General features: G+C 46.9%; 1 protein-coding gene across 1 annotated transcript in view; it reads left to right on the forward strand.

The window, feature by feature from the left end:
• The window catches only part of ARID2 (AT-rich interaction domain 2), a 1,386,754-nt gene that overhangs the window by 884,588 nt on the left and 474,416 nt on the right, over positions 1-27,750 (forward strand). The window contains exon 13 of the mRNA XM_078675715.1: positions 18,573-18,707. Coding sequence (XP_078531841.1) covers positions 18,573-18,707 — 135 coding nt within the window. The remainder of the gene's footprint in view (positions 1-18,572; positions 18,708-27,750) is intronic.

Raw genomic sequence — 27,750 nt, forward strand, 5'->3', positions numbered from 1 at the left:
GTTAATTGCAGCGCATGACGGTGCTGCAATGAACAGGAATATTTTCACAGTGGCCCTCAATCAGCTTTCAGCCGTGCTCTATTAAGAAAATAAATGCAGCCAGCACAAAAAAACAACGTGTAAAGCACACATGGTGCTTTAGGCTTGCTGCACGCCTTTTGTTAATAGAGCACGTTTTTATGTTAAATGCAGCCCCGTGCATTAGTATGTCGGGCTCTGCAATTAACATGAAAACTTTTCAAAAGGCAGATGCCCTCTATTAATAAAAACAAGCCTAAAAACATAACGTGTGCTATTACAATCACTAATATATGTTAGTAATTCTGAAAGCACACGTCCTGCTTCTGGACTTGCTGGATGCTTTTTAGGTCGAAGACCGTCGCACTGCGTAGCAGTGGGCGGAGCCGAAGATTTTATGTTGTCTAGTTAGAGGGCTTGAACTTTTGCGTTCTTTCTATCTGTGACTTCATCCGTCACTCAGCAAAAAACACGCTCCCGATTCCGAAAATTTCGGACCTTTGCGGCAGCCATTTTTTTTGGGGGGTTGTTGCTGTCATTCCAGGTAAGTTTGCGAGAAAATCCATGCCTCTGGGGTGTCAGGGTCTTCACCAGATTGACAGATAAGCTCCAGGATGTGGAGATGTGCAGAGACCCTGCATTAGTCTCCTCTGCTGAATTCAGTTTCCAGTCATAGAGAAGGTCTGTGCCTCTGAGGGCTGAAGTCACACTACATTGGGCTCTGGGGCATGGGCAGTTTGCTAGTAACAGAGATGCTCTCCGACTCTGAGGGTTGTGACACACTGCATTGGTCTGTAGAGCCAGGGGTCGTTTTTAGTGACCGAGAATGTCCATGCCTTTCAACTGTGCAGACAGACTGCACTCGTCTCTGCTGTTAGGGATGCTTTCTTTGTGGCAGAGAAGCTCTCTGCCTCTGAGGTGTGCAAACTGCATTCCTCTTTATTCTTAGAGCGGTTTGTGAGTGAGAGAAGTTCCATTAATAGGTTCAGTCGATTTCGCACTATTTACAGCCATGAGCTGCAAGTATGTGGAATCCAGAAATTCTGGCACCTAGGATGTGCTTGCAGTTTCTGCTAGAGGTGGACCCCACAGTTTAAAGGACAATTTGCATAGTCTGGAAGATTGGATTTTCAGTAGAGCGCGCCATTAAAAGCATGCACTGAAAAGATCATTAATTTGGGCTTTATATTGCGAGTAGGCTTTACCACAATTGACTAACACAAGCAGTTCAAAAGCAAAGCTTTGGCAGTAGCTTATGTGCCTCCCTCTACCACAGCAGGTGCAGCATGAGTTTAGGGGGAGTGCTTGCTTCCCCACGCACACAATCGGGACAGTATAAGCAAAGCTGGGTCAAAACAAAACACACACACACAAGCACGCATACGCACACACACACACACACACACACACACACACACACACACACACACCCACCCAGGTGTTAGAATACAGCCAGCAGGAGTGCAAGTTTTCTTCACTCACACACAGATCAGCAGCGCAGTTTCCCTCACACACAGAATATGTCTGTATATCGCCCCAATACTCAGATCTCTACATTGGCTACTGATTAGGAAGATAATTATCTTCACATCCTTCCTTATAATCCACTCCTTTATCCATTCCTCATCTCCTACGTTTATGGCAGCTAAATCGCACTTCCTTATAGTGATAAACTCTTAGTAGAAATCCTAGTATGGTGGGGATTGAGAATAGAGTGTTCTCCTTCTCTGCTGCTCATGGATGGACCTCTCTCCCCCTTCAGTTAAGTTATCTTTCAGTCTTGTCCATCTTCCATAGTAAGGTTTATACAAGCAAGCAAAACCGCGGTACTCTTTTTCACCAGTGTTCTGTTTTTCTTCGAATCACCAGAGCTTGTTGTAGCTCAACCCAAGTTTGACTATTGTGTGCAACATTCCGTTTCATCAGTTCATGCTCTTTATCCCCATCTCCCAGTTTCACCATTTTAGGCGCAGTTACACGATCAAACGTAACCTGTTTCAGTTCACTGGAGAGGAACCTTCGGGCCATCCCAGGACAAACAAAGGGGGTGGGTAGGCTGAAGGGAAAAGGCGAGAAGTGGGTGTCACTGAAACAACTTGGATTCCAGCAGATCCCTTAAACCTTGGCTTCGAAGGGTGTGAGGATGTGCTAAGTAGTGTCCTTACCACCCCTTGATGCTTTTGCTTTTCATATATATGGGAACACAGCACACATTCAAAGTGAATGTTTCCTACAATTTTGTTATGTTATTGTTCCACCTTTCTGGCCAGTTTTTGACTCTTCTGAATAGAAACTGTACTTTGATTTGGATGAAATTATCTCTTGATTGTTTGTTTACGAAAAAGAACAATTCATATGTACCAGACAAAAGAGGCTTTGCTTATTTAAGACCGAGTAAAACCCAGGTCTAAACATAGCTTGAAATTGTTTTTGTTTAGCCCGGAGGCTCCTTCACAACATTTTAATGGGGTTGGAGGTTGTAAGAAGTTGGTAAACTGATAATCATCTGAATCCGGTAATCCAATGATACCAGAGGGTTTTTTAAAGCTGAATACCACCAAGGAAGCACACTAAAAGTGTATGAAGAGATGAGTCTTCAACTACTTACTGAATTTTGTTTTAGCTTCCCTGCCCCCTAGCTGTGCTTGCTTCCCTGCCCCCTCGCTGTGCTTGCTTCCCTGCTCCCTCGCTGTGCTTGCTCCCTTGCCACCTGGCTGTGCTTGCTCCCCTGCCCCCTGGTTCCCCTGCCCCCTCGCTGGGCTTGCTTCCTTGCACCTCGCTGTGCTTGCTGCCCTGCACCCTCGCTGTGCTTGCTGCCCTGCACCCTCGCTGTGCTTGCTGCCCTGCACCCTCGCTGTGCTTGCTGCCCTGCACCCTCGCTGTGCTTGCTGCCCTGCACCCTCGCTGTGCTTGCTGCCCTGCACCCTCGCTGTGCTTGCTGCCCTGCACCCTCGCTGTGCTTGCTTCCCTGCACCCTCGCTGTGCTTGCTTCCCTGCACCCTCGCTGTGCTTGCTTCCCTGCACCCTCGCTGTGCTTGCTTCCCTGCACCCTCGCGGTGCTTGCTTCCCTGCACCCTCGCGGTGCTTGCTTCCCTGCACCCTCGCTGTGCTTGCTTCCCTGCACCCTCGCTGTGCTTGCTTCCCTGCACCCTCGCTGTGCTTGCTTCCCTGCACCCTCGCTGTGCTTGCTTCCCTGCACCCTCGCTGTGCTTGCTTCCCTGCACCCTCGCTGTGTTTGCTTCCCTGCCCCTGGCTGTGCTTGCTCCCCTGCCCCCTGGCTGTGCTTGCTCCCCTGCCCCCTGGCTGTGCTTGCTCCCCTGCCCCCTGGCTGTGCTTGCTCCCCTGCCCCCTGGCTGTGCTTGCTCCCCTGCCCCCCTGGCTGTGCTTGCTCCCCTGCCCCCCTGGCTGTGCTTGCTCCCCTGCCCCCCTGGCTGTGCTTGCTCCCCTGGCTGTGCTTGCTTCCATGCCCCCTCGCTGTGCTTGCTCTCCTGTGTGTGTATGTGGCTCTGGGTGTGTATGGGGCTCTGGGTGTGTATGGGGCTCTGGGTGTGTATGGGGCTCTGGGTGTGTATGGGGCTCTGGGTGTGTATGGGGCTCTGTGTGTGTGTGTGGGGCTCTGTGTGTGTGTGTGGGGCTCTGTGTGTGTGTGTGTGGGGCTCTGTGTGTGTGTGTGGGGCTCTGTGTGTGTGTGTGGGGCTCTGTGTGTGTGGGGGGGCTCTGTGTGTGTGGGGGGGCTCTGTGTGTGTGTGGCTCTGTGTGTGTGGGGGGGCTCTGTGTGTGTGTCGGGGGGCTCTGTGTGTGTCGGGGGGCTCTGTGTGTGTGTCGGGGGGCTCTGTGTGTGTGTCGGGGGGCTCTGTGTGTGTGTGTCGGGGGCTCTGTGTGTGTGTGTCGGGGGGCTCTGTGTGTGTGTGGGGGGGGCTCTGTGTGTGTGTGTGTGGGTGGCTCTGTGTGTGTGTGTGGGTGGCTCTGTGTGGGTGGCTCTGTGTGGGTGTAAATGCAATCGGTCATGAATTTGCGAGCGATTAAGCTATTGGCATTGTAAATGGCAATGCCATTTATTTAACGATTAAGCTATTGGCAATGTAAATGACAATGCCATTTATTTATGATTTTAAAAAAATTAAAAAATGTCATGAGCAATGCCAATAGCTCTACCTTTATTAATGCTGAGACCATTGCATTGTAAATGCTTGTTAATAGAGTGTGGCTGTGGGAAGATTGTGTACATTTTTAAAAATATTCATGTTAATTGCTGCAATTAACATGCATAATTTCAAAAATGCATACAATCTGTTTGCAGCCAGCTTTATTACCAGAAAGCATGCAGCAAGCCCAGGGCTTTAAGTGGGCTGGGTCCTGCTAATGCTAAGTTTTTAAGCCGGTGCTGAGACAGGTCCCATTCAGGCTCTTCATTTTTGCCCTCACCCTTAGGGTAAAAAAAAATCTCAACTGCGGAAAGCCTTTGGTGTAACATCAGAGGACTTTTTATAGTTTTTTCAGTCTGATCATTTCAGAACTGAGGCATTATCAATATATTCAACGAAGCTGTTGCTTATTTATCCTAAGCAACTAACAATCATTGACAAAGTCAATAGTCCTGGGTTGTTGTAGATATAATGTTACTTATTGTATTATATATCTGGATGCAATGACAGAGGCAGCACAATAACGGTCGGGCGGCACACTATGCTAACCTCAGATTTTTAGCTTACGTGTTTTACACCACGCCCTTAATTACATTAGGCACACCCCTCAGTTTTTCTATCCCACTTAAAGTCCTGAGCAAGCCTAAAAGCACCACGCGTGCTTTCAGAATCACTAACATATATTAGTGAATGCACACATGGAGGACTTCTATATACATTCCCCCTTACGTATCCAAGAAACCATCTTCAGAGCAGATAAGTGAACTCATGATTATCAGTTTGTTTTAAAGAGTGGACTAACGCCCCCCTTGGTAGAGCCAGCTCTGTTCTGCAGAGTCTTGCCCTGATGACCTTGCATAATTCTTAAACAGATTATTGCAACTAACATTTTCCTTTCATTTATTTTTAATCTGAGTAATGTGTGAGATTGTATTATAGCCATTTTTTGACAAATGTGGTTTTGTTTCATGCAGCATCCATAAAAAAAAATTCTTTTAGATTTAAACAGGATCTCGGATATTCGAAATGGGAGGATGTCACAGTGATTATTTGCAGTAGTATTAGTGGGTTTCTACTATGTTACAATATTGGAAAAATACATCACTATCCTTGAATATTAACTATAAACACATTTGGAATGTGAACCCGTGTGTCTGTGCACTGTATGTGATCTGGCCAAAAAGACATGAGAAAGCTGAAACTGGATCATAAATTCAAAGCTGATCCCCACAGAGGGCCCCAAAATACGTTTGCCCGAGGGCACTCAGCCCTTAAGATGTCCCTGAGCCGCTGTTGTGTAGTTAGTTAGGAAAGAAGATGTTCACTGGCTTTGTGTAATGAGGCCGGTGGCCCCGTTTTCCTAATATATATATATTAGTGTAGCTTTGTAGTGGTTGCAGATGCTCTGCACTTTCTCATTTCGAACATGACACAACCATTGTACGCAGTCACCAACACGAAGGCCACCCCCCTGGCTGGATTGGCCTTAGCAGGCATCAGGCATTTGCCTGGAAGGCTGTGGGTCAGTTTTGGAGCAGTAGGGGACAGTTGTGTTACTGGGGGCAGTTTTGCAGCGATGCTACAATATGGCCCCACAGTAAAAAAAAAAAGCACCAGTGCTGGGGACCGGGTTTAAGCAGTAGTGCCTGACACTTGCCACCCCACCCCCCCTCCTCCACCCCACCTCGGGTGGGTGGGAGCCAGTGCAGCAAAATTGCCAGCGCTACTTTGGATTCCCAGTACGGCCCTGCCTGCCCCATCAAGCAGGCCTCCTCCGTTCCAGTACCTAGGTCATTTATCTGAATAATCAAGCAGGAACTCCAGTGTCAGAACCCCTGTCGCTGCACCCAAACACGCGGTTGGGTTCTTGGCACACATTGCAGTGGCTGGTGCGCACAGAGACCTCACACTGCCGCACACAGAGTTAAAAAATTGGAGGGAACATTGGTCACCAGTGATAAGTACTACTGGCCAATGCCAGGTGAATAGGGCATACATTAGGACATGAAAATGTCATAGTAACACCTGTTTCACTAAGTATCACCAATCAGCACATAGGGTAAAACACCTACAACAACAGAGCACCTGCACTTTTATTACATTTTATGCAGTGAAAGATGAGCCCTTCTGGGGAAAAATGTAGAAAAGAACTGTAGGCCACAGTAACACCTGCGCTTCGACTACAGTTATTATGGTAACTCTAGTGATTTCCCTATTCCAGCCACACAGGTGGCCTTCATCGAGGTCGCACCCTGGATACCACAGCAGTTCTAGTGCCCCACAGGCATACGGCCCAAGGAGGATGTGGGGGGTGCACTCACGCTGCAGAGGATAGCTGGGTGCGGTGAAGCCCCCTTGGTCCTTCCTGGGTGCAAAGCTGTAGTGCCAGTACCTCTAAGTGAGGTGATTTTTACGGAGGAGTCTGGCAGGAACGCTCCTCGCACTATTTAGGTGCTGGCTCCCCGATCACAAGGGTGTTGCTGGTCCTCCGTCCAGAGATGCAACCAGCTGTCACTGGGGCTTTACGACTATTTAGGCAGCCTGGGACACCCGCACTGAGTTGATGGCGGTGTCTGCTTTTTGGCTGGCCGGAACAGAACCACATAAAGGTTGAAGTCACCAGCAGTCATAAGGAATCCATTATGATTAAACTTCGAGGTTAAATTATTAAGGCTAGCCTGGAGATGATACTAGCGTCTGGACAGCGGGAAAGGCATTGTAAAAATTCAATAGCAATAAATTATCGACCCCTGAATGAATAACAAGGACTGCAAACAGGGGTTATCTGTTTCAAGCACCTTCAAACAGCAGCGAACTTCCAAGGAAACAAAAATTAACAACCCACCCTTGTGTCTTCCTGCCCTTGATGGAGTGGCAGAGCGATACAAAAGGGGATGATGGACGGAGCGTTTGAGGAAATCAAACACTCACCCCCAGTCAATTGATCTGGGTTTAATCCATCACCATTCTTTAGCCCACTCAGCCACCCCATTTCATACATGGCTATATGCAAATCAGTCTGACCCTTTGCCTCATGGGAAAATGCCAGCCCGAACTGCCAAGCCATGTCTTCCATGGACCGGAAACAAGCATCCTGGGACCGGTTTCGAATTCATAATCCTCATCAGCCAGGCTATCTTGAATCCAGTGGCCAAGTGAGCAAGGGACTCATGTCTGAGCATACCCTGCCACACTTAGGGCGAACAAAGCGATACAAAAGGGGATGATGGACGGAGCGTTTGAGCATTGAGCAGACTGATTTGCATATAACCATGTCTGAAATGGGGTGGCTGAGTGGGCTAAAGAATGGTGATGGATTAAACCCAGATCAGTTGACTGGGGGTGAGTGTTTGATTTTCTCAAACGCTCCTTCCATCATCCCCTTTTGTATCGCTTTGTTCGCCCTAAGTGTGGCAGGGTATGATCAGACGTGAGTCCCTTGCTCACTTGGCCACTGGATTCAAGATAGCCTGGCTGATGAGATTATGAATCCGAAACCGGTCCCAGGATGCTTGTTTCCGGTCCATGGAAGACATGGCTTGGCAGTTCGGGCTGGACTGTTCCCATGAGGCACAGGGTCCGACTGATTTGCATATAGCCATGTCTGAAATGGGGTGGCTGAGTGGGCTAAAGAATGGTGATGGATTAAACCCAGATCAGTTGACTGGGGGTGAGTGTTTGATTTGCTCAAACGCTCCGTCCATCATCCCCTTTTGTATCGCCTTGATGGAGTGGCAAGCATAAAGAAGGCCTTGTAACCCTCAAGGAAGAAGCTGTTGGTGATGGCCCATGTCTCCTGGAGACATATTACATCAAATCCTTTAATGAAGGTGCTCCAGATGGGGTCACTGCACTTGGTTGCTATCCCGCCAATGTTCCACGGGACCAGTTTGCAGGCCTTTCCTTCTCCAGAGCCTCTTGGGCCTGGCAAAGTCAAGTTATGATAAAGGGGTGATAACTTCAGTGTAAGCTGTGCAGGATCGTTGACAGTGAGTCAATCAGTTTCTTATTGGTCTTGGCTCTAATGTTAATGATACCTCCCAGAATTGTGGCTTTAAGTGCGTCCCAGACAGTGGAGGGAGCTGTGTCAGGAGAGTCATTCACTGAGATATATTCCGCTTTGGCGTCAATTATTTGTTGTTTGTTCACAGGATCTGACAGGGTTTCTTCATTGAACTGCCAGCGCCTAGTGGGTAGGGTCGATCGGGAGCCAGCAAGTTTGGTGCTAATACATGAGCGGTCGGAGACTAATTTTGGGGCGATGTCTGTTTCCTCAATGAGGTGAGTGAAGGAGCTCGAAATAAGGATAAAATCGATTCTGGAGTACGAGTTATGCGGGGCTGAGTAAAAAGTATAGTCCCTACCATCGGGGTTTTGTAGGCGCCAGGAGTCTTTTAAGAGAAAATGGTTGCAGAGGCGCGTGTGTGCCTCATGTGAGCGGGAAGGGTGGAACATGCAATTGGACTGTCGGTCGAGTACTGGGTCCAGAGGGAGGTTTAAATCACCCCCACCACTAACAGGTCATCTTGTGGGATATTCTCTATGGCTCGGGAGACTGAATCCCAGAACTCCAGGACGTCCGAGTTGGGGCCGTATATGTTTACAACGTGAATAGGGTCATCATCTCTTAATAGACGTGTGATGAGTAACCTGCCCTCCGTGTCATGTGTGTGGGAAACAGAGAGGTTAGATTTCTTTGCGACCAGTGTGATCACTCCACCTTTCTTGTTGTCAGCGGGGGAGCAGAGTGTGTGTGATATCCAATTGAGGTTAATGAACCGTGTGTCCTCTTCTGAAAGTTTGGTTTCTTGCAATAGGAGGATATCTCTTTTTGATTTAGCGAGGTATTCAAAGACTTTCCGTCTTTTCACATTTTTGACATTCAAGGAGACTGTTGAGGTTTTCCGATAAAGACTTGGTGTCAGTCATCAGCAGTTGATGTGGTCGCTAAGTGGAACAACAGAGTGGTGAAACGGGGTGTACAGCATACTGGGATCGTCAGAGAAGAGCTTGAAGATAGTCTATACAAGGCCTCAGAGTATTGTGTGAGATGCGACATTGCGTGGGTGTGGGATACTGCATCCTGAAAAGAATAAGAATCATAACAGAAAGAAACAAATACTGTACATGTCAACTCCCTTTTCATCCCCTCCCTTCCCCTTCCCTCCCTCCCCCACCCCAACCCCCCTACCCCCGACATACGTACGTAGGAAGTACGATGGCAGTACCGTCACTAGGCAGAACAGGGATGATAAACAACATATTACAACAGCAGCCATTCAGGCAGAACAAGATTAGGTTGGTTAGAACGACCGTAAACATGGACAGGATCTATACACTATAAGGCTTGTGGCAGGAGTTTTGATCTAAGGACGTTGAACCTAAAGCGTTAATGTGAAGACACCCAAGGATGGTAGATAGGAGCTATTACTGAAGTGTTGAGTCAAGCTCGTTTCAACATATAGATCGTATAGGGTATTCGGAGACATATAAAGACTCACAATCTCCATCGGGGGCATTACATTGATAGACCTGTCATCAATATATCATCGTAAGATAGTTGAAATCTTATTGCAAACATCTTTTTCCGAACATAGCTAACTCTAAACTAATACCACCGTTGCGGCATGTGCGCTGATTAGGCCTTCTGATGTCTGCAGTAGTGAGACAACTATGAGATTAGGAACTTTTTAACGGTAGAACTTATTGCTAAGTACTGAGATGTCTTAAGTAGTCACTCACGGTACTGGTAGCTCACATTAGAAGTCACTAGAGTGCATCCTGTGCAGCGATCAATCTCACAGGGGAGGCCTGCTCAGGATTGTGCATGAGGTGCAGATCGGCAGGCATAGCCACTGCATCCGATGTAAGTGGTACTCAGACATCAATCTTCAGGCAGGAGCAGAGTCGTGGAAGTCATGGGGGACCGTCTTTCTCTTGTTTGTTGCACCACTTAACTGATCCTTACTCTGTCTCGGGCAGTCTTCCAGGTGGCAAGCCAAGTCTCTGGGGTCTGTGTAGAAGTGCGGTCTCCCAATTTCAATGATTTTAAATCTAGAAGGGCCTGCAAAGGAAAATGGAATGTTTTTTGCTTTAAGCTTGTCTTGCAATTGGAGGAACCCTTTCCGCAGCTCAACCGTATCCTTAGAGTAGTATTGAGTGAAGATTATGCGTTGGCCTTCCCAGGAAATATGATGGTTCTTTCTTGCAAATTGAAGGATGGCTTCAACATGTTGGAATCTGAGAGGCTTGCATATCAGAGGACGCGGGCCCTTTCTTTTTTTGTCGATGAAGGTGGGAATTCTATGCGCCCTGTCTAACTCGAAGCCGTGTTGGAATTCGATCTTAGTTATCATTGGGATCCATGCTTCTAAGAATGTTACACACGATTCTGCGTCCTTTTCGGAGTTCTCTGGAACGCCAAAGATGCGGATGTTCCCCCGTCGGTTGCGGTCTTCCAACTCGGCGTTGTGTCTCCTAAGGGCATCGGTGGTGTTTTCAAGCCGCTTTACTACTTTCGCTGATTGAAGGGATATGTCTTCCACGTCACTGAGGCGTTGTTACGCTTCGCCCAGACGTTTATTCATAATGCTCATATCTGCTCTAATCGCCGTGCGCTTGAGCTGCATGGAGTCCGTGTTGCCCTTGGTGGATTTAGCCAGATCGTGGACTTCTGCCAGTTTTTTGAGTATCATATCCATGGTGGCTGCTATGTCTGCCCTAGCTTTGATGGGAGAGTCTGATATCATTGGTTCCTGGTGCACCTTTTTGTTATTGCCTCTGCCCTCTCTTTCCGCCATTGCGGGACAGGTCAGGAGAGCTTGTAGTAGGGTAGGCAGGAGAAATAGCACTTGAGGCACGACTGGTGACAGTTGCTTGTTTGAGACACTTGCCACTGCGTTAACGGCTCTCTGTAGGCGCTAGGTATGGAGATTCTAGAAGAAGGCGCTGGGCGCGGCAGGGCGTTGATGTTGCGCAGATTCTTAGCTACCAACGTGGCTCAGATAATGTCCCTCTCATTGGTGCTTTGTACTGTGACACAGATAGAGAAGTATGTACAAGAAGCAGCCCTGGTTGACACACAGCAAGGGAAGGAAGCTAAGGATTGCCGCGCAAGGGTTAGGAACCTAGATGTACATTGCGCATGCAACGATTTCAGAAGTCCGACAGCAAGGGAACAGGCCGAGGGGCTCAATCACAAGCAGCTGCGCTAGGTATCTTATTAGCCTATGAGCGAGTGACTACCAGCCCCTTACTGTGGTTGCGGTGGTGTTAGTCCAGAACATAGGGTGCTTCTCCTGGGTGAATGAGGCTCATTCCAACTGGTCAGTGAGTAGTATAGGTACGCGAGTGAGCTAGGTGCAGGGATGATGAGATGCCGGGATGCCATGTTAGGAGCACTGGTGAGCTGAACCACATAGGGCAGATAGAACAGAGGGTCGACTTGAGCACAAGGAGATGATGGGCGCTCCTCGTAAATGCTGCATTGATGGAGGCATGTATTATTTCTTGAAGCCAAGGACTTTCCATCGCAGAAGCTCTTTACCTCGGGGCCGCGCTAATCAGAATGTCCCAGCAGCCGCCATTTTAAGGTCAGGCGCAGCGGAGGTTTGAGGGGCGAATATGATAGCATACAGCAGTCCACAGGGGGCGCTCACCTCCCGAAATTGCCTGTGAGCATTTCGCAGCCTCTGCTCTCCGTTTGGGCAGCCTCAGAAGGGTCCGAGGAAGGATCGCCGGCTCGGTCGATTCCCGTGCTCAGGCAGGTCCAGAGCAGGGTCGCGGTGTCATCTTAGTTCGCCCACGCCGTCTCTATAGGCGCCAGGGAGAACCGTAATTATGGGCGAATGTGTGCCGTCCCAACTTCAATTTGCCGCTCAGTTGACGCCGCTCAGTTCGGGCTATCGAAATCTGGCGGTCTGGTGGCAGAATAGTCGGTTTGGTGCCTGAATCGAGGAGAAGTCGCCTCCCTGTTCTGCAGAGCGACTCGGTTAGGCAGCCATCACCACTGCCGTCCAAGCCAGGCCCTACACAGGCGATTTTTAAGGAATATTTGTATGTTTCAAAAATCGACACTTGGAAGAATTTCTGGCAAAAACCAGCCAATGTTATCCTATGAAGGAAAAACAGGTTTTCGGAAAATCACATTTGTAATGACTTTTTAGGGTCAGTGCTGGTCACAAAGATCCAGCACTGGGATCTCTCCTGGTAACAGGTGAGTAATTTCGTTTTCGTTGATTGGATGGTTTTTAGTGAATATTTCAAAGTCTCAAAACTCGACTCAAAAGAATTTCCAAGTGAAAATCAGTCAATGTTACCCTAAGGAGAAAATGTAAGTTATCGGTTTTTAGGTAAGTTATTGACTGGCAGAGTTGAGGTTCTGGGTTTAGACTCCGGGGTCTCCCAGGTTCAGGTAGGTACAGTGGTTGCACCCTCAGCGGCACAGGGGCAGCCGGGTGCAGAGAGAATAGTCCCAATGTTATCCAATGGAGGATAGGGGGCCTTTGGTTGGTGGCTGCTAGCAGGCAGACCACGCGGCTGTGGGAGCTGAGCTCCCGGTCACTTACACAGGGCAAGTGTGGAAGTAGGATAGGACAGTTGCTGCACTTCCAGTGGCACTCGGGCCGCTGGGTGTAGGGTGCTTTTGGGCCGTCGGGTTCCAATGTATTTCAATGGGAAATCTGCAAGACGAACAAAGGCTGCAAGCTCGGGGACGGAGATTCGTCTGGTGCGACCACCACTTCGAGAGGTAAGTTGGGAAGCTGTAGGACGGGTAGACACCCAAGAGTTGGGCACAGGGGGCCGTGGGGCGCCGGGTGCCGGGGTGTCTTTTGGTGTTGGGAAATCTTACCGTCAGCTGGACGCGGTTGGAGGGGTCCCTTGTGAGGCTGCAGGCGTCGCCAGGAACGTCGAGGAGGATCGTTGGGTGCTGGATTCTGGGTCACAGTTGCCAGTGGGACGTCCTCGTGGTCTTTGTCCACTCAGGCACGGGCTAAGGTCGGCGGGTGCAGAGTGTGCTGGATTCGCAGTTCCTGGCTGGCACCAGGGGTTGTTGATCTTTAAGCAGAACCACTGCTCGTGGGACTCCCAGTCTTTGGATGAGCAAGGCAGTCAGGTCCTCCGGGTTTTTCGAGGTTGCTGACCACAGGAGAGGCCGGGATTTAGCAGGAGCAGGTTCGAGGTTCGACAGGCCGGTAGGGCTGGGGCCAAGTCAGTTGGTATCGTCCTCTTGTTAGCTGCTGCGAGGAAGGTCTTCTATCTTCTTGTTCTTCTTTCTTGTTTTCAAATCTGGATCTGAGGAAGGAAGATTCAGGGTGCCCCTGAATACTAAATTTAGGGGTGTTACAGGTAGGGAAACGTCAGGGACCAATGGGTCCCTTCCCTGGGAAGAGTACACCCCCTATCCTGTTCCTTTCCAGTGGGAGGGGGGCAGGAGCCGGTCTCTGATTGGGTATGGCTTCCAATCCTCCAGTTAGCAAGAGCCCGGAGTTGTGCTTCACCTCGCCTTCCCCACCTGAGGGGTGGAATTGGAAGAGGCTGGCACACCCCCTTTCCTCACCTAGGTTTTCCCACCTGTCTTCCCGCCAGAGTGGGGGTCAGAACCAGTGGGGGCCAGTTGCTGAGTACAGCAAGTGGCCTGGAGAAGCTCACAAAGCTGTTGTGCCTTTGAAGCTCCCCCTCCCCATCCTGGGGGCAGAGGCCTAGCACCTCGCCCCGGGATGTGCATTGTTGCAGGCCTCGAGAGCGGATGGCTCTCTACCCAGGGGGCCAGGAACATGTCTACTGGGTGGCAACCTAGGCAGCCTTTTAGTCAGGACACTGGTTGGGGTTAGGTTCAGGGGGCAACTCTAAATTGCCTCTGTCGTGCATTGTACCTTAAATCCCACACTGGCATCAGTGCAGATTTAATGTGCTGAGAAGTTTGATACCAAACTTCCCAGTCTTCAGTGTTGCCATCATGGTGCTGTGGAGTTCGTGATGACCTCCCAGCACCATATACTCTTAATGGCAGCACTGCACTTACAGTGCCCAGGAATGGACCTGGGTACTAAAGGGGCACAGGGCTCATGCCCTTGTACCCACACCACTGGCATAGGGCACCAAGCTAGAGGGGTGACTGAGTTATGCCAGGACAGTGTGTTGTGGGGATGGCACACAGGGATGTGTGCCTTGTCGACTCTTTGCTTTGTCCTGCACCAGGACACTCAGCGTGCAAAGGCAGTGTGTGTGTGTCAGGGTGCAGGGCCTCTAAGGGTGGCACAATAAGTGCTGCAGCCCTTAGGGGCTTTCCCTGGTTACAGTGCTCTGGGTACCTAGGGTACCATTTACCAGGGGCTGACTTGTGGCCAGAGATGCCAATTGAGTTTAGGTTTCAATACAGTTTTAGGGAAGGAACACAGGCCCTGGGTGTCAGGTTCCTAGCTGCCGAACGATCATGGGCCGCCAACGGGATCAGAAACTACAGTTCCCGGCATGCCGCGCTGACGTCGCGTACCAAACGTGAGCTGCGCGCGCATGCCAGGAAATAAAGGTCAGATTCAAACGGCGGTGAGACGCCGATAATTCCGTCCTGCGGTGGCGTTTCCCGAGTCCTGTTTTGTATGCGGTAAGAGGTGTCTTATGGTTCCTCGTCCTCCGGAATCGTGAGTATCCTGGAATCGTTGTGGTGTGTGGCATTGGTAGTTTCGATCCCAACTACACACCCAAAGCCCAGTTATTCTTTGGGAGTTGCACTCGGCTGAGTGTTACTCGGACGTTCCTTAACGTCGCGTTCAGCATTTGCTCTGGTGGCTTTATCGTTTGGTTGAGAGGAAAAGACCTGTTGTTATTCAGTGCCAAACAAAGCCATACATTTGTATGTTCGCATGGTACATATTGTAAATACGTATAAGCTTGCGCAGTGGCGATAGGACTCACCTGGAACATTGTTTTGAGCCTCGCTATTTCACACTCTCAGAGAACAATCCCTCAGACACTTATAGGGCGCAAGCTTAATGGAGAAAGCGTTTCCTAGTGTGCATGTAACACTGAGTACTAAACGTGAAGAGTCTCCCCACACTGTTTTCTCACGGATTGGATTCTGAAGATTGCAGTGTTCATTATTATTTCTTTATCTCGTTATTACAGGAGACAGGAGGGGTATTGGAAAAAAGGGAACTGTGAAATCACCCATTATAGAAATTAACGCATTGTTCATGGTATGTGTAGCACTACCTATTTAGCACCAAACGAAAGTACAGCAGACTTAGCACATAGAGAATTGAAGTGTGTCCGTTTTGTCTTCACAGTTGGGCACAGTTCTTCATACCTCAACAGACCCCTGTCTCCATTGGATTTGATCATTGTGTATTTTCCTTTACAGGTATTGCTTGGTTACAGTGGGGAGGTTTTGGGTTAAGGGAGTGTAGAACACACCGTTATAGGTTAGGGAGATAGGGTGCTCTAATATCTTGTTCTTTGTTGTTACAGATCTCCCTCCCCGCTGTTCCCTTCCTTTCCCGCGCCCCGCTGTACTATCTTAGATGTTCGTTTCATATTGTATGAACGCTGAGGTGGTTCGGTAGGGCAGGGAGTTGGACTCTCATCACAGCCCCGAGGAAGTTGGAGCCGAGCCTGATACTGGGTACCTGATTGGCAGGAACCTAGGGCACACTCGATCAAAGTACATCAGCAATTCAGCAAAAAGTGGGGGCATACCATGCAAGGAAGATGGCACTTTCTCACAACAGTCCTCCAGTTCCTTGCGTGGAGATTGAGTGGCAGCAGTTGACGTCTTTTGACCTGCCTCCCGAAGTGTGTGATGTTGGCAGCAAGACCCCTCCAATAAGACGGTATACGCCTGCCGGTGGAATAAGTTTATGGCATGGTGCACAGCAAAGACTGTGGATCCCCTTTCTGACCCTCTTTCAGAGGTCCTTCTATTTCTTCTTTCTTTGGCCCAGCAGGTCTCTGCTCTGGGCACTATCAAAGGCTATCTCTCAGCCATTTCAGCCTTTTACGGCTTCCAGATCCGCCTTCTCTTTTCAAGTCCCCTGTTGTAAATGGATTTTTGAAACGCATTACTCATCTTTTTTTCCTGTTCCTTTCATAATGCATCAGTAGGACTTGAACCTGGTTCTGACATATCTGATGTGTGCTACCTTTCAGCCACTTCACAACTGGCCTCATCGTCTTCTCACTTTAAAGACGCTTTCCTGGTGGCCATCACCTCTGCCAGGAGAGTGAGTGAGCTCCAGGCTCTTTCTTCTAAACCTTCTTTTCTCTCTGCCCGTCTGGACAAGTTGGTTATAAGGATTTGTCCATCTTTTCTGCCAAAGGTTGTCACTGCCTTTCACATCTGGCAGACCATCCCTTTGCCCACCTTCTTTCCGCCTCCGCATCCCTCAAAAGAGGAAGAGAGGCTCCACTGTCTGGACCCAAAACGTGCGCTCTCATTCTACCTGAGCCGCACACAACAGTTCCGGGTGGATGACCAGCTCTTTGTTGGCTACGTGGGCGCCAAGAAAGGTCGGGCAGTGCACAAGCGGATTATCCCTCGGTGGGTCGTTCTGTGCAGAAAGGCTTGTTATTTTTTGGCTAAAAGGAGCCTCCGGTGAGGCTACGCGCCCATTCGATCAGGACGACAGCAGCCACTACTGCTTTGGGATGGAGAGTTCCCTTGCATGACATCTGTCGGGCAGTTACATGGGCCTCGCTGCACATGTTTACCAAGCATTACTGCCTGGACAGCCGCGCCCAGAGAGACGGCTTCTTTGGCCGTTCTGTTCTCCAGGACTTTCTGGTGTGATCTTGGTTCGCAGACCCACAACCGGGGTTGGTATTGCTGGGGTATCTGTTCTAAGGTAAGGAATCTATCACTACATGTTTCTTTCAGATGCACAAGTTACTTCACTTCGGTAATGATGTATCTGTAAGAAACATTAGTAGTGATCGATTCCTTACCGCCCCACCCATCCTCCCCATTCTGCGAACTGATTTCTAGGGTCAAGGTCATCCCTTTCAGGGCCCTAGTTTCAAGTCACTAGTGGTATGTTTCTTGCATGTCTCTGTGTTCCTGGCGCGGAAAGTCATGTACAGAACTGATGTTGGCGCATGTATTTAGCTCCAGCGACGTCATCTCGACGCCATAGATGCTCGCGGAGCCGCCTGCCGACACCTACCGACAGTCAGAGGTACTGCTGACAAAAACTTTCCGGATCCAGTCTGACGCCTGGGGGTAATTCTAAGGCAAGGAATCTATCACTACTAATGTTTCTTACAGATATATTGTTACCGAAGGTAAGTAACTTGTGCGTCTGGGGACATGGCACACAGGGTGTGTGCCATGCTGTTTTTTCACTTTTTATCTGCACCATTTCACGCAGCCTGAAAAGGCAGTCTGCATGAGTTTGGTGGTGGGACCCGTAATGTGGCAGGACCCTCTTCGTTACCCATGACCTAGGTACTAGGGGTGTCATTTGCTAGGGACCTACAAGGGTGCTAAAGGTCTTGCCAGTTGTGGAACAATTGCAGTTACCTTGTTTTTGGGAAAGAAAACCAGCAATGGGGATCTGGTTAGATGAACCCAGTGCACTTCAGTCAATGTTGCATCAAATACCAGGCAAAAAGATGAGGAGGACCATGTCAAAAATGGGCACTTACCTACACATTCAGACCTGAAGATCCTGTACATAAGAAGCTCCTACTGCAGGTTTACTGTTTAGTTAAACATTATCAAGTGCGCAGTTTTAAAGATCGTGTGCTTCAAAATGTGCTCACTAGTTGAGAAAAATACTACTTTAACTGTTGATCTGTGTTGATAGTTATAATGAATGATGCGTCTGGAGTCCCAGATTTGCCCGTTCCTGTTGGAGCTTTTAATTGACTGAATCTGAACCTTTGTCTCTAGCAGGGGACTTTATAACTCAGAGTTGAAAAAAAAACTATTATATTTATATTTTGTTAAATGTTTCCTCCCTTCTGCTGTGACAGCTTTGCTTTATCTTATGTCCTAAGGCTGTTGCACTTGCACATTAAATATACATTAAGACAGAAAGATGGCATTCTCTTTTTTGTCCGTTAGCAGAGTACAATGCCTCTGCATGCTGAAATTATGGAATTCTCAGTGCCAGACAAGAATACTGGATAAAAGATTTTGTAACGATTGATGCAATTTGAAATATTTTTGCAAACCATCATTCTCTTAACTGTTTAGTTTGAGATACTTCTCTATTGGTGATATTCAGGGAAGTCTTTTTTTGTGTCTTGCCAATTAGAGTGGTTAAACAATTCTATAAAATCTCAAGCCAAAGTGCCTTCACTGAAAATGGCTTAGTTAGTTTTTCCGTATAGATTCCCTGCCAATCATTCTCAAAATTGTTTTATGTACTTTTTATTTCACAGCTAAATGTATTTCAATTTCAATTTCAGGTTGAATGCACATTTTGAAGTAAGTCAGGATTCCTCAGTATCTCGATCAGAGATGTATTCTGAATATCTCTCAACTTGCAGCAAATTAGCTCGGGGCGGAATCCTAACATCAAGCGGCTATTATAAATGCCTGAGGTAGGATATCACTTTTAAAAGAATTTCTGAAACAATATTTCAATTCTTTTTTTTACTACTACATATATTGTATGCCCTCTTGCTACTTCAGTCTATAAGAAAAAAGTCTTATGTAAATTTCCGCTGCAGAGACCTGTATTAATTCATAAGTCACATATGACAGTCATAGTAAGTCAGGTTTCCTAGTCAGTTTGAGGTGACTATTAATGATATGCTATTTCTATAAATGCTACTTTGATAGTTTATCAGATATTTTATAAATAAGGAAGCCCTGTGTTGGATGAGTTATGACTTTACGTAAAATCATTTGATAAAGACCTTACAATTGGCTGTCCCAAGGCAGGGGTATATGAGATTGTAACATTAATGTAAGTTTTGCCCTGCACCTCAATCCCTTAATTGTTGTACAACCTTTATGGTAATCAGATTAACTTGATTCTGCTGATTATGTTTACAGGTAACTCATCTTAACCTCTTTATTAAGCTCCCTTCTGAGTGGCACAGAGAATTCTTTGGGACCTTCTTTCTTGCTTTCTTCCATTGATACACAGAACACTTTGCAAGTCAGTGCAGCCAGTCCCTTGTTTAGTTTATTTTGAGCAAAACTAAAATGAGTCTTCAGTTGCATCCAGAAAAGGATGATAGTGTGGAACGTAAACCTATCGTTCAAAGACTGTTACAAAGTAACTCGAGTTCACTGGAATACTGGTTCCTCGTCATAGAATCTTTGATGGTCAGAAACACTTCTATGTAGAAATGCTTTGTTTGTATAGCATGAGTCTAGCCAAAAGCTAGCTGAGTACTGTACTAGGGTAAAGGTACAGTAAACAAGTGATTTGAGTGCTAGCTGGTTTTCTAAGGAGGTACGTGCATCTATACAAAAGAGGACATCTGGGTAATCCTGTAATATGGTCCTATATTGTAATGGATGGGTTCTGGTGACCTCATTGACAGGTTTATTTTGTGGCAATTCACTTGAAAACTTTGTTTTGTTTATTGAAAGTAGCAAGTGAAATATTGGGCTTTACTGTTTGGGTTCTTACCTTAAGCAGAACAGTTGCAGTTGAGAATCTAGATTTTGAGAAAAGCAATACCCTTTGCATTGTTAAACATATTTTATCTGTACAAAGGATAGATTATTTTAGTCAGATCTTATCAAGGTGCAGGACATTGATTGGAATTAGAATGTTGAGGTGTTGTTTACCATTCATGAGTACATAATAAATAAAACAATGCACACTGGTCAGTGCCAGTACAATGATGAAATGTGGCATTTACCAGTTATCCATGCATCATCTTCATTTCCCACATAATGTGCTTTATAATTTGCAGATTTCAAGAACACAGTTAGTTCTGTCTCGATAGATCAAAATAATACTGCATAATTTAGATAACCAAGCCACATAGTTTGGTCCTTCATTGTAGCGTAATCCTAATAGCTTTAATAATGATAAAGCTGGAAAGAGTCGTTTAGATGCTGTTGGTCTGATGATAAAGCCTCAAATCGTACAAGGTCCCGTGAAATATTTGTGACATTTGATGGGTGGTTGTAATATAGAATATTTATACCACTGTATTTTATGCTGTAAAAGTAGCCAAACACCTAATTGGGCACCAAGACTGTAACTGGTCAAAATGTGTGTGGTAGATCAGAAGTGTTGCACCAATTTTGCCAAAATATATGCACTAAAATTAAGCCATACAGTGCCTTTCATGAATCCACACATGTGGAAAAGCTTCTATCCTTATTTTTAAAATATTTATCAATGCATACTATTGCAAATGCATTGCAGTTTAAAATTGAGTTACTGACTCATAAGCGACAACCCACAGTGATCCTCTGATTATGGTCACAAACGCACACACTTAACACCTGGTGTGTATGGACAACTGTGCTCATTGGGCAGTTGTCACCAAGAATGGCTTGTGAGGAGGCTCTCCACCCAACCCTGTGTTACCCAACCCCTTTGCCCTCAGCCTTTGGCTATGCACAGTGGGGTTTTGGCAGATGGTCTGGCCTACAGCTGGATCCTGGGCCCTACCACCTGCCATCATTTAACCCCAGTTGTGAAAGTCTTTCAGCTGCAGGTGTTTGGTGCAGGGCCTTGCTTGCAGCCAGTTACTGTGCTCTCACCCTGCCCAGTGCCTACCACCATAGCCATGGCCTACAGGCATGTGGAGGAGGTGTTCAGTGCAAAGGTTTTGTCTTTGTTTGTGGTTAGATACTTATTGAAGTGTTTCCTTTGCCCTGCTTTTTGTCTTGTATATGTGATCAGCACTAAACGTTTGAGTCAGAAGTGATTTGTGTCTCAACTACAAAATTCCAACACATAAAGTGGCTGCCCGTCTGACTCTAAAATTTTTATGACTCAAGGGTCACATACCGATTTTGGTGTTTATTTCTGATGTGCTGCTTGAGGTTTCCAAGCCTTTAGGCACCATTAGCACCACCCAGGGTGGAGTCGTCACCTCCGAGGATTGCCCTGCATAACTCTGCAATTTTTTTCAATATGTGAAACTCTTGAATAAAGGCTTACTCGATAGTTTCAAGATGACCCAAATAAGATGGTTTCAGAGCCCTTATTCAGTCACTCACATTTCTTACAAAATGCTGAATGCGATTGACAGAAATTGCAAGGTAACCCATTAAAGCCCACTCAACAACTTGTTGTTAAATGCTAATATTTCAAAAAGTACTGAATGGATTTATACCAATCCAACAAAGCTCGCTTTCTGAGTAAAGTTAGACTTTCTTGCCAAGTTCGGTGTAAATCCATTCAGCTGCTGAGACCGGAGGCATAATTTCATGCCTTAGTTACAATGGGATGTCGCTTCTTTTTTGTGTCCCCTTTTTAAAAAAAATCCTCAGTGAACCTATCGGAACGAAAATTTACAATCTTGAAATTCTTTGACTAAAGTAATGATTTGCCACATTTGAGGCAACTGAGTCAAAAGTTCTAGGCAAATAAAAAAGAAATGCCTTTCTAAATAAATGTAGCTTAACAATAATTACACAGTAGCGACCACCACTATGTAACTAATCTATTGCACAGTGGCAGTTGATAATGTGTTGTCAGTTCAGAGTTTCCATAGAAAATGCTTTTTTGCTTCACGCACACATTGGCACTGCTTGACAAATCTTCACAAACATAAAAAAAAAATGCTCATCCACCTCGGCTCCTGCATGTAAAGTTTTGTTCCAAACGGCGAAGCAGGGACTAAGAAAAAGTCTGTCCCCAAAACGTTCGTTTCCCATGTTAATTCCCATAAGAACTTTTGGGAAGCAATACTGTTAAAAACAAGTGAATGGAATTACATCAAACTTGACAACAAGTTAGAATGTTATTCCGTTCCTTAGGTCAAAATGTTTAACTCCTATGTTCCAGCATTGTTATCAATATGGAGTAATGCCATGACACTGGACTGGGGGGTATGATAGTTCCATTCCTTAAAAATTGACCCTTCAGTTTGCAAATTAATTGTCGGCAAATTGCCTTACGAGATTTGCTCAGTGAGGTATTCGCAAAGAGAAAAGGAAAAGATAATTACAAGCAAACAAGCAGGCTATAGGAAAAAACTGTTGCACACTTGATAATATTTACAAGCGATTCTAGAACAATTTCACCATTTGTGGACAGTTTGTCTGTGCAGCTTTCATGGACTTTTTCACGGAGCACAACTGTGTTAACTAACAAATACTCTGGAAAAATGGTATAGGTTAGGCATTCCTGAGAATCTTTTATGGTTAATTGCTGCCCTACACGTGCAAGCTAGTGTCATGTTCTTTTTTGTTAAACCTCTTTTTATTGATTTTTTACCACAAGAACTTGCATTACAATCGTAGCAGGTAGACCAATACTTCACATATAATTGCTATATCTATAATCAGCTTTTCATTACCTTTTATGGTCTGCTATTACAATATTCATTACTCTCCCTCAACACGCCCCTTTCCTTCACTGAACCCCCACCACCTCCCCTAAACTTACGAAAGAAAACAAAAACATAAAAGGAATAAAATAAGGTACTTGAGTATGGCAGAAGGAGCCTATTATGAATGAGGGTATCTTCCCAGACACAAGAATCTTCTACAGGGCTGGCAAACACCAAAGTCCCATTCAAGCCGTTATGGGGGGCCGCGGGGTAGATTACCCTCGAGGAACAACCAACCATAGTGACCCCGTACTCATCGGTAAATCTGGGGTCTCTTCCAGTCCCACAAGTCCTTTCTTCTCATCTTTAACAGCCCATGAAGTGCACCTTATGACATGGTGGTTGACATTTCCTTCAGATTCAGTAACCATGAGATGTCTACTGACGGTATAACAATGTTCATAATGCCTGTGTTCCCATGGCACACCCCTATATTGGACAACCACTGTGTATCTCTCGTACAAGATGTCTAACAGAATCCCTTTGTCAGTCCCTGTTCACCCGTCCTCTACATGCAACATTCCTTCTCTTCCCGCAGGATTGATCAAAGTGAGGCACCCTCTCAGGGAATTCAGGCGGGGCTTGGGAGCCCCTGCATCTTCCAGGGGATGTTCTCTACATCCACGGACTCTATTCAAAACTGGAAGAGATGCAATACCCGTGTTCTAGATGGGCAGGCTGTGAGTGGAAGCCCTTTTGGAAAGATAGCTAATTTGGGAGCCCCAGGAGTAATCGAAGTTTTTAAAATCGTCTCTAAATGTGTCTCTCATCCGTTCCATCGTGACTGCCTGGCAGAGTCTGGCATGCCATTGTGTCAAGGTTGGAGCTTCCGTCTTCTTCCAAGCAGCCGCCATTGGGGGTCTTCGCAGCCACAATACATCTTTATCTGCGTTTGTTTGTTATTTCAGAGAGTCGGCTCTTAATCCCTATAGTAAAAATGTTGGTGTATCCGGACTAGGTAACCTAAAATGTTTTTAATTTGACAAAAATCTCAGACCAAAAAGGTTAAATAGTCGGACAGTCCCAACAGATGTGGCGAAAGTCGCCTAGGAGGCCGCAGCCCCTCCCGTAAAGATTAGACTTATCTGGGAAGCATTTTTTCAGTTTGGTAGGGTATAAGTACCAGTGATATGGAATTTTGTAGTGGGCTTCCCGTAGACCTAGGGAGCGATGGTGTTGAGGTATATATTTCCATAATGGTCTCCAGTCTCCCTCTGAAATGTCTTGTCCCAGGAGGCATTCCAAAAAGGTGATATTGCGATGTGGCTGAGAAGGCAATGTGCAAAGTAGTAAATCATACAAAAAGCAATGGTGCCCTGCCCTTAATGCCGTTGGTCCTTTTCACAAAACGCTCTAGTGGGATGAGCTCCCTCATGGCCCCTTCTCATGAATCTGGTTGTAGTGCCCAGTGACGCAATTGCCGATACCGGAGGGTCCCCTTACCCCCTCAACCCGTCAAAAGATGGAAATCTCGTTGGAAGTGCTCAAAGGTGAGAATATCTGTGTTGTGAAAGATGTGCCATAGTAAAAGGCAACCCCTACCTCCATTCATGAAAAGGGCCCAGATGTGCTGCCAGGGGAAACACTGAATTGTAGTGAATTGGGGAAAAAGGTGAGAAGATTATTGTCCAGGCCGTTTTTTTTCAGCACCTCATCCCAGGCTCTCAAGGTGGCCCCTGTGGGCGTGCTAAGGTAGGCGTTAAGAGGGCGATCCACCTTTGGTTTCCACAGTTGGTCCCAGATGACTCTCCCTGTCCATGTGGATCCAGTGATCGTCCGATTCCCTCTGGGATCATTCGGTTATAACTCTGAGTTGGGCGGCTTTGTAATAGAGTTTGAAATCTGGGGGGGCCAGTCCACCTTCACTCTTAGGACGTCGAAGCAATTTAAAAGGGAGACGGGCTCTCTTCTTTTGCCAGATGAATGCAGTATGTAACATCTTGAGTGCCTTCAAATAGTCTTTTTCCAAAATAAATTAAATTAAATCCAGTATTTGTAAAGGCCACAATTACCCGAGGGTGTCAAGGCGCAGGGGGCCGTCTGGAAGTTTAAGCGAGCTATTGCCCAGAGTCACATGGTGCTGGACTGACCTGCCGCTGGGACCGGTGATTGAACCGTGAATTTCGTGGTGCAGAGTCAGGCGCCCTGGCCGCGGCGTCACAACTCTTCCCGGTTCAAATCAATAGGTAAGCTTTGGAACAGATGGAGGAACTTAGGCAGCACCACCATCTTGATCGCGTGAATCCTGTCGTGCCACAACAGATATGTGGTGGCCCACCTCTTAAGAGCTTCTTTCAAATTGAGCAAGAGGAGTGGGTATTTAGCCTTAAACATCTGTGAGATCTTAGGAGTTAATTTGATGCCCAAATATATGAGATCTTTCTTCGCCCATTGGAAGGGTGTTGCTGTCACCAGTTAACCCATCTCTGCGTCAGGGAGCATTAGATTGAGCAAAAAGGATTTGGACAGGTTTATGCGTAGGCCTGGTACTCCCTCAAATAGTTTGTTTTGTGTGTCGGCCAAGGAGTGCTTTGCGTCTGTAAGGGTTAGCAGGATTTCGTCCGCAAAGAAGGCGATATTGTGGTCCTCCGCACCAAAACCAATTCCTCTGATCAAGTGGTTGGCCCGTATTATTGCTGTGAGGGGTTTAATGCTGAGGGCAAAGTGGAGGGGGGAGAGTGGGCATCCCTGTCTCATCCCCCTCTCCTGCTAGAAAAGTTCAGAACTCGCTCCATTAACCAGTACTCTAGAGCATGACATTGCGTTGTTCGCTCAAATCATGGCAATGAAGGCCTCACAGAAACCAAACTGTCTCAGGGTGGTGAACAAGAAAGACCAATGCACCCGTTGAACGCTTTCTCTGCGTATAATCTGAGATTAATTGCCGGGATGTTTTTCTTGGTTGCCTTCTCTATTAAATGTATAACTCTCCGAACATTATTGTGAGTGTCTGCCTCTGATAAACTCTGATTGATCTGGGTGTTTCAGGTCAGGCATCAGGTCCTCCAACCGTGAGGCTAGGATTGTTGAATATACTTTTGCATCAAGATTAAGGAGTGCTATGGGGCTATATAAACTACAGAATTTTGGGTCTTTTCCTGCTGTAGGTATAATTGTAATTATGGCTTCACACTTTGATGGTGTTACCGTGTCAGGCTCTCCTATATAGTTAGTGAGAAGTCAGGTGGGGGACAAGTTCCACACTAAATGTCTGATAAAAGTGCGCTGTCAGCCCATCTGGGCCAAGGGATTTATAGAGCTTCAGGGAGCCTATGGCTTGCCGCACCTCTTGCTCACTAATGGGTTCCCCCCGCAATTAGTTTTCCGTTAGTGTGATTTGTGGTAGATCCACCTTGGTTAGCTAGTCTAATTGGGACTGGGACTGGGAGTCAGCCGTGTCCAGCAACTTGTAGTACTGCCCAAAAATGCCTGCATTACCCTGCTCTGACGTCTCTAACTCTCCCGTGGGGTGGCACATATCTCCAATATACTCCTTTTCCCTACGTACCCTAAGTTGGTGTGCCAGTTGTGACCCAACCTTGTTGCCGTGTGTATAGGATGTTAGCTTGAGTCGTAGAAGTGTCAGCTCAGCCCTGTTTGTATAAATCGCATTGTTTCCTCTTCACGGCTGTGACTTTGCACGGCTGTGACTTGTCTTGTGTGCCTGTTCCAGTTTATGTAGCTCTGCTTCTAGAGTCAAGCATTCTGTGCGACGCCACACACTGACCCCTCAAGACCACTTTGAATGCATCTCAGTTGGTAGAGGGGGACATGTCACAGGGCTTATTCAGCAGTTAATACTCCTTTATAGCTTTGGGCAGATCATCCTGTGATAGTCCATCTCGTAGCAAAGCATGGGGGAAGAACTGATGTGAGTGCTTCGGGGCAGGGTTATTCCACTCAATGGAAACTACCACAGGTGCATGGTCAAAAATGATTATTGGGCGTATCTCTGCATCTCTAATGAATCGCCCGAGGGACTGGCTCAGAAATATGTAATCTAGCCTCGAGTAGGTACGGTGAATATATGAAAAAAAACGTGTAGTCCCTATCTTTTGGGTGACACTCCCTCCAGGCATCGGTTAAGCCTAGGTCACGCAGTGCGAGTTTTACCCCTTTTGTAAAGCTGCCGGTGTCCGAGTGCCAGGTGAGGTTAAAGTCCCCCATACCTAACCTCACAAAATTGCTAACAGTGCTGTCATAAAGGCGATCGGATTGGTGTTTGGTGCACATTTTTCCTCGTAGACGCCCCTTCACCAAAATCACCCTCTGCTCTTTATCCGTCTTATACCCTTTGGGTTGCAACTTTATCGCAGAATGAAACAGAAGTGCCACACCATTGTGCTTCGTAGAGCTGGACGATTTATAGATCATGGGGTAGCACCTATGATCCTCAGATCTCTTAAGATGCATTTCCTGAAGCCCCACAATATCATAGTGCCCATCTAGCAGGTATTTCCACACCCTGTGGCGCTTAGCTGGTGCGTTAAGCCCCCTTACGTTCCATGTCAGTGCTGTGACCACCATTGCAGGAGGCAGAGCAGTCCCATGAGCTTCCTAGACTGCCGTTCTCTAGCCACGAACTTCCATCCAATCCTCTGGTCCTCTTATCTTCCCTCCCACATCTCGGCCCTGTGCGATACCTGTACAAGTAATGTATTTCCAAAGTTTCCTGATCAAGAGTATTGGTTGAGTACTTATGAATAAAAAGAATTCCCACCCCAAAACCAAACCTGTAGGGACAACAGGTCCCAGAACTGTTCCAATGATACAGTGTGTTGAGATCTTAGAAGGTGAGTTGGTCCATCATTGCCGCCATGGCTATAAAGATACAATTACTTGCAGTGGTCCATATCTTCATTGGCAATGTTCAGTACAGAGTTTCCCCCCATAATCTTGTTGGTTGTCAAACCGGTCGGGAGGATCGCGAGTCCGCACCTGGTGGTAACGGCAAGACAATAAGTGCTGCCCTTCATGGAGTGAGTTCCTGCCAGCCTCCATGTCGGCCATTTGCCCAGGCAGAAAGAAGTGGACACCAGGGAGCACATGTAGTGAGAGACTGAATGACCAGTTATTTAGCACTTCCTCTGGTGTTTGGGGGGCTGGTGGG

This window comes from Lissotriton helveticus, chromosome 1_1 (genome assembly GCF_964261635.1).
Source record: "Lissotriton helveticus chromosome 1_1, aLisHel1.1, whole genome shotgun sequence".
In the NCBI taxonomy this organism is placed as follows: domain Eukaryota; kingdom Metazoa; phylum Chordata; class Amphibia; order Caudata; family Salamandridae; genus Lissotriton; species Lissotriton helveticus.